The 7,250-nt window shown below is 32.7% G+C and overlaps 1 protein-coding gene across 1 annotated transcript; it reads left to right on the top strand.

Annotated features, from left to right (window-relative positions):
• The first annotated feature begins 3,628 nt into the window (after positions 1-3,628).
• LOC124986544 (olfactory receptor 2L3-like) lies at positions 3,629-4,564 on the top strand. Its single transcript, XM_047554945.1, has one exon. It carries the CDS (start codon positions 3,629-3,631, stop codon positions 4,562-4,564), a length of 936 nt encoding a protein of 311 aa, XP_047410901.1.
• The last annotated feature ends 2,686 nt before the right edge of the window (positions 4,565-7,250 follow it).

Raw genomic sequence — 7,250 nt, forward strand, 5'->3', positions numbered from 1 at the left:
ATGATTTACTATCTACATCTAGCCAACAACATTTTTCTAGCCGAAAGTTTTCTATGTAAAAACAGACTAATGCTGCATAGTGAGAAAATACATCTGAGTGCAGAAAATCTAGATGTCAGCAATTCTAAGGGACAGTGTGACCAGAGATAAACAGAATTAAGATAGATATCCAACTGGGGAAAAAGCACATTATGCTCCTTACTAGGACATGGAAATTCCATAGAGAATTTATATGGCTAATATTAATTCTCCCAGATGTCAGACTTTGGTGATATGCTTGTAACAGGAAGAGAACAACTTAGGAGCAGTCTTAAACATATATATTTGGTAGGTTGCTCAAAATTTATGTTTAGGGAAAATAGTATGGAGTCAATATTTATGTTTGAATATCTGTGTTTAACTCTTTACCACCCTTAACTATCCTGTGATTAATTCAGTAAGCAAATAGGGTAATTTGTTGAATTTATTATTTTCCTTTTAAGAAAACTGTTTATTGAACTGGGATTCTGGTGACGAGTTTATTTCAAACTGCCTTGTATGTCCCCACAGACAAAATCTGAAATCATACTAACAATAAGGGCATATTATGTTCCAAAATAATATTGAGATTTATAAATGGAAGATTTTTTAAAAAGGTTAGTGAAATCCTAAAGTAACATGTATACCATTAATGCTCCTCATTTTGAGTAGATTTGTTTTCATCTATATTAAGAAAATAAATAATATGTTAAAAGTTGACTCAATAAATATTTATTTAACTGAATTAATAAAATGATGAAATATGCTGTATTTTGTAGGACTAATTTAATAAATTACTTAGAACTCTTTATAGGGACAATTAAATTTTTACTCAAAGAATATTGTCAGTGGTCTAATTTTATTTATTACCCATAGGTTTTACTTCCTTAAAATGACACATCGTTTGTTTAGAGAGTTGGTAATTATCTAGTATTTACTTATGAAATATTAAGATTTAAAAACAATGATTTCCAAATTAAATATAAATGGATTAAATACATTTTGATGCTTTTCATTTACTCTAATTTTAATGATTAAACATTAACTACTCTACTTAATCTTTGCTTTTGAACTCTTTACCACTTTTATTCTCAAAGTTATAAACTTGTAACCCGATGAATGCAAAGTTATGAAGTTATAAACTCATAATTTTGATGAATGTTATGCTTGTATAATGAGAGGTTAAAGTATAGAACTAGAGAACATTGCAGAACAGGGCAGCTGTAATGATACTGAGATCATTATGATCATTGACAATTTTTGTGCACTTAGTGAAATGCCTTGTGCTCACCTTATAGTTGAGATCCTTTACTTCCTTTTGCTCTAGAAAAATGAATTTGGTCCTATAAAGCAAACAGATGTGTTCGACATGTGTAGGCAGATGGAGTTTTTAGTTCAGTGGAGGAAAAGGACACGCCAGACAATGTGGCTAACTGTAAATATAGGGATAAGAATTCTAAGAGATTATACAGAATGAGAAATTTGCAAATTTTCAGGGTTATATGGTTCAAAAAGTTTAAATATAAATATGTATAAGAATTCTAATTTGTTATTTACCTACTTATGCAATGTGACTTTCACCAATTGACCTGTTTTTAATCATGAGGAACCCACTGTTCTTCATATTCATATGAGTTGCTGTGTAAATATGGTTTAGACACAGCTCAAAATAATTTATTATCTAATTTATTGTCTAATTTATTATCTACACAGATATTAGCACTGTCCTCTATAGTGATAAAGCATTTATTTCATATCTCAACTCAGGGTTTATTGAGATATAGACCCTTTCCTAGTAGAATAAGTGTAAAATATAGTGAGCATTCAGCAAATGTAACAAGAAAAATGAATGATAAAGGATTTTCAAGAACTATTTTAATGGCCACTCTGAAATAGTGTGAATATAACTTTCAATAGAATTAGTGCTTGCTGCTCATAATGACAGAATGCTTAATTATTAGCTGTGTAGTTTATATTTCATTAGACTAATGACTAAAATAACAGTTGTACTTTTTCTTCTTCACTGATATCTTTTGTCACAAATATGACCTGAATATAAATACCCATAAAAGAACCATCAATTTGAACTAGAAGGTGACATTGTTTTACATTGTGAAATTTCCAGATCCAATAATAGAAAATGTAATTTCCATGTCTTTTGACATATGTGCTTCTTTATTCTGAAAGAAAAGGCTTATAAATATGGTAACTTATAAGTGCAACCCTGTCTTACTCAGATTAAAGTGGGGAATCAATTTTTAGTAAGATGATGTGAACAGGAATGACTTTAGCTCTCACTAGAAATGTAATTTCAGTGAAGATATTTATGGTATGTTCTCCATGAAAATGTGAAACTGCTGAACTTCATGGAGTTTGTTCAACTTTCTGTTTATCAAATGGTTAATAGTTTATGCTCTTTGGAAGTTATTGTGCTGGTTTTATTGGATTTAGTGAAGTATAACACAATCCTAGCACTCAAAATATTGCTATTTTAAAAGAAATATGGGTACACAGAAAACTGTAATGAAGATATATAGTACCAATGTCATAAGTACTTTAAATATATTAACTCATCTAAGTCTCATGACTACCCCATGAGATTGCTTGATTAATTGCCCTATTTTAAAGATGAAGAAAGGGAGAGACAGATACTAAATGGATGGGGCTTGGCTTTGAAACAGCACAAACCCTGATATGTGCTCTTATCCCCAAAACTATACAGTCTCTCAGTTATGCTGATAAAAATGGCAGGAGTTATGCCATTGAAGAACTGAGGAAAGTAGATAGAGAAAACTCTCATTAGAATTTCATGAGATTATAAGCCTTGAAGAAGCTCCAACAATAGAAATGAGATGAATAATCCTGAGGAAAATAAAAATAAAGGTGCAGATATGTGAATTTGCAAACTGTGCATGAGAGTACTAATTTGACTGGAGTTTGAATAATATGTTTAAAAATAATAGAACATAAATTTTGTAAGGCAGCTTGGGTCCAAGTCATTGAAGTTTCAGAATTCTGGACTAAATATAAAAACGTTACTTGGTCAGGGAATATTGATGGTTTTGGGCAGGGTTATTTTGTAAATGGCAATTTCTGTCACTTTATGGCATAATGAAAATTGGCCAAAAAAAGAAAACAAAGCAGTAGAATGTTTAACTAAATTTTATTAAATAATTGATTTATAATTTAAAAAACTAAATTGAATGAATTAACTAGACTTTCCTTTATGTTTTTGCCCAAATATACAAATGTTAATAGCTAGGACTCATGGTTATTAGAAATGGTATAAAATTTTAGAAGGTAGGTTCATAGTTTACAAGATTCTTCACCCACCTTAAAAAACAGAAGAAAGAATAAATTTATCAGTTCTACAGAGTCTAAGAAACTTTGAAGTTGATCATTCTTTTCAATATTCTCTTTTAACAAAATTTAGTCGATTATATGGTACAGTGTCTCTGGTGAGATGATGGCAAATACTATCTAATAACTGATAACTGGAGAGAATGTTAAAAATGTTTGATCTACAGATTAATATAAGATCCATACTGAATATCACTGGTTTTAATCCACTTTGTTTGTGCCCCAGCCTTGTTACATTTCTTACAGAGGCATGATGCTGATGAATGAGACCTTTGTAACTGATTTCATCCTTGTGGGACTCTTTCCTGAGTTTCAGCATTCCATTGTCCTCAACTCCATAATCATCTTTATCTACATTCTTGCCTTCTTGGGAAACATACTTTTGATTATCTTGATTTGCAGTGATTCTCGGCTCCATACCCCCATGTACATTCTTCTCAGCCAACTTTCCATCATTGACTTGACATTAACTTCCACCATTGTCCCAAAGATGGCCTCAAACTTTTTTACAGGGAAAAGGAACATATCATGGATTGGCTGTGGAACCCAAAGTTTCTTTTTTCTGATGTTGGGAATGTCAGAATGCCTCATCTTGACTCTCATGGCTTATGATCGTTATGTGGCTGTCTGTAACCCATTGCGTTATCCCACCATCATGAGTACCAGGATCTGTCTGCACATGGTTGTTGGATGTTGGATTGGAGGATCTTCGAGTTCATTTATTCATACAGTTTATCCTATGCATTTTCCCATTTGTGGGTCAAGGGAAATACAACACTTCTTCTGTGAGGTCCCAGTCCTCATTAAACTCTCCTGTGAAGATACTTCAGTGTATCAGTTAGTGGTGGTGGTGACAAGCATTGTGCTCCTTGTTGTCCCTTTTAGTCTCATCACAGCTTCCTATACTTTTATCTTTATCACTGTGTTCCATATGAATTCTGTCAAGGGCAGAAGAAAAACTCTGGCCACCTGCTCTTCCCATCTAATAGTGGTGAGTCTTTTCTTTGGCCCAAACATATTCATCTATATGACTTTCACTTCTTCTCATAGTCCAGAGCAGGACCAGGCACTTTCTGTTTTCAGCAATATCCTCACTCCCATGCTGAACCCCATAATCTACAGCCTGAGGAACAAAGAGGTAGTGGCAGCTCTCAGGAAGCTCTCCGGGAGACGTGTGATAATGTAGTAGATGAGTAGTCCTTCCACATGTGAAAGTGACATGCTGTGACCAAAGGCAAACGTACAGATTAGTATGAAGAACAAGAATATATTGTTTGCTTTTAGGAAACCAAGATGATTGTGGATCTCTGTAAATGGAAATTTTCACATATGATTTTCCAGATCTCCAATGGAGATTTATATATTTTTCTTATAAATACCATTAGGTCATTATTTCATTGGGAAAAATGTTAAAATTCTTTATTAGTTTGTAAAACTATATTTAGTTTGAGATCTCTGAGGTTCTTAGAAATTTCCTACAAATAAGGACTTTGGGTCTCAAAAGTAAACATAGCTTATTTGAATCTTCTTGATACTTAGAGTAGGAAGACTAATGAAATCCAGAGTAAAGTACTAAAATGAACTATTTTTAGGTGAATTCCATGGTCAAATATTAACTGACATCTTTTGTAATGCAATATGTTAAGGAAAAGGGCTTGTTAAACTACCAGAGTATAAGGTAGAGTTATTTGTATATGTTAGATGTCATAACTTCATGCTCTTCAGTACCAAAATTATTTTATTGCATGTTTACCACCTATACTTAGTTATTATAATTTCCCCATCAAATATAAAAATCCTATACTGTTGACTTCTTTATCTTAATAAAGAAGAATATTACATACACCACTAGTAAACTGAACAACTTGAATTCACTGTGTTCTATCAGAAAAACCATAAGATCCTTCCTTTATCACCTATTCTCTCTCCTATGTGGTTCTCCCTTATCCCCCTATCCCCTGGATGAATTCTTAGAAATTCTTTGCAGCTGTTTTTCTCCTATTTATGTTTAACTACAACAGGAATCTCAGTTTAATAGCTTTAATACATTGTTCCACCTCATGTATTTATTGCAGGCATATTTAGTTATTAAGCCAGTAGGACCCACAGAGTATAGAATTAAAATACCCTTATTCTTCCTTCTTTCTAAAGGATACCTGCTCTCATAGCTCAGGAGAACTCTTTGATCCAGTCTAATGCCAGATGACCATTTTTATCTTATGAGGGATTGTTGCTTAGCCCATTTGACTTGGTAGATCTGACAGGACCCAGGTCATAATGGATACCTCCAGATGTTATGTTACTTAGTACTCTTTAGTAAGTGCTCCATTTTCTTTTACTAGGAACATGCCTGCAATTCTTTTTTTTTAATTACATTTGTTTATAACTGGTACATAAAAACATAAATATACATATTAGTGGAATAACATGATTTTTGATACATGTGCAACACGTAATGTTCAAATTCAGGATAATTATATATATCTCTTCAGAAATTTATAATTTCTTTAGGATGAAAACATTAAAAATGTTTTCTTCTATCTTTTGGAAATATACATTATATAATTGTTTGTTTATTTGTATATTAACTTTGTAATAGCACACAAGAACTTTTTATTCCTAAGTATAAATTTGTAACCATTGAGTAGTGTCTTCTCATTTTTTTCCCTCTTCTCTTGCTCTGGTAATTACAACTCTACTCTCAACTTTCATGAGATCAACTTTTTTAGATTCCACTTATGAATGGAATACCATGTGGTATCTGTCTTTCTGTGTCTGTCTCATTGAACTTAGTATAATGATTTCCAATGCCAGCAACATTGCCACAAATGACAGGACTTTATTATTTTTTAAGGCTCCATTGTATGTGCGTGTATATGTATCCAAGGGGAAAAAAGACCACATTTTCTTTGTCCATTTATCAATTGGTGAACACTAAGTTTGCTGCACTCTTGGCTATTGTAAAGAGTGCTGCAATGAACATGGGAGTGCAGTTGTATATTTAGCATACCAATTCCATTTGCTTTGGATTTATATCCAGTAGTAGGATTGCTGAATCATATGGTAATTCTTCAGTTTTTTTGAGAAACTTCCATAATGTTTTCCATAATGACTGTTTTAATTTACATTCTCACCAGCAGTGTGCAAAGATTCCCTTTTCCTCACACTCTCTCCAGCACTTGTTATATATTGTCTTTTTGATAATAACCATGCTAACTAAGGTGAGATAAGAGTTCATTTGATTTTGATGTATATTTTCCCTAATTAGTGATGGAATTCTTTCTTACAAGGAGAATAATTTTGTGCAATGAATGGCACAGCTTTACTCTAGAATCCCAGGGGCAATATTTGGGATACATAATACATCTCTTCTACTATTAATACCTCTAAAATCTAGACTTTTCGATCACATGGCCTAAGTTGCAGGGCTACTTAGTTCATTGTCTATAGCCATTAAGGTGAACTTTTTTCTCCTTGGATTGCTCAAAGTAGCAATCTTACATATCAGCCTGTATATGAACTAGATAAGTATTTCTAGGTGTAGACTTTTTGCATTTGGGACTCCCAAAGTGCTTTCAGGTCCTGTACTTTCTTCTTAATGGTAAGAGTTGCAAGATGCAAGTATTTATCTTTTAATTTGGTGGGACTGTTCCAAAACAGTGACAAGTGAAACCCTAAAGACTTTCAGGTTCCTGAATCTTTAGTCTCTTTCCTTTGGAGTGCAAGTCTTACCAGAACCCCAACATAATGACTCTTCTTGTTATCTTGCCTTCTTTTTGAAACAAAACTGCAAATGAGTATTTTTGTCTATCCCATATGAATGAAAACAATTCATAACACTTTTAAAAAATCCTAATGTAAAAGAATGCAAC

The sequence above is a fragment of the Sciurus carolinensis genome, chromosome 6, assembly GCF_902686445.1.
Source record: "Sciurus carolinensis chromosome 6, mSciCar1.2, whole genome shotgun sequence".
In the NCBI taxonomy this organism is placed as follows: domain Eukaryota; kingdom Metazoa; phylum Chordata; class Mammalia; order Rodentia; family Sciuridae; genus Sciurus; species Sciurus carolinensis.

Bases quoted from the DNA above. Each gene is read 5' to 3' on its own strand.
- LOC124986544 (XM_047554945.1), top strand. From the start codon at position 3,629: ATGATGCTGATGAATGAGACCTTTGTAACTGATTTCATCCTTGTGGGA.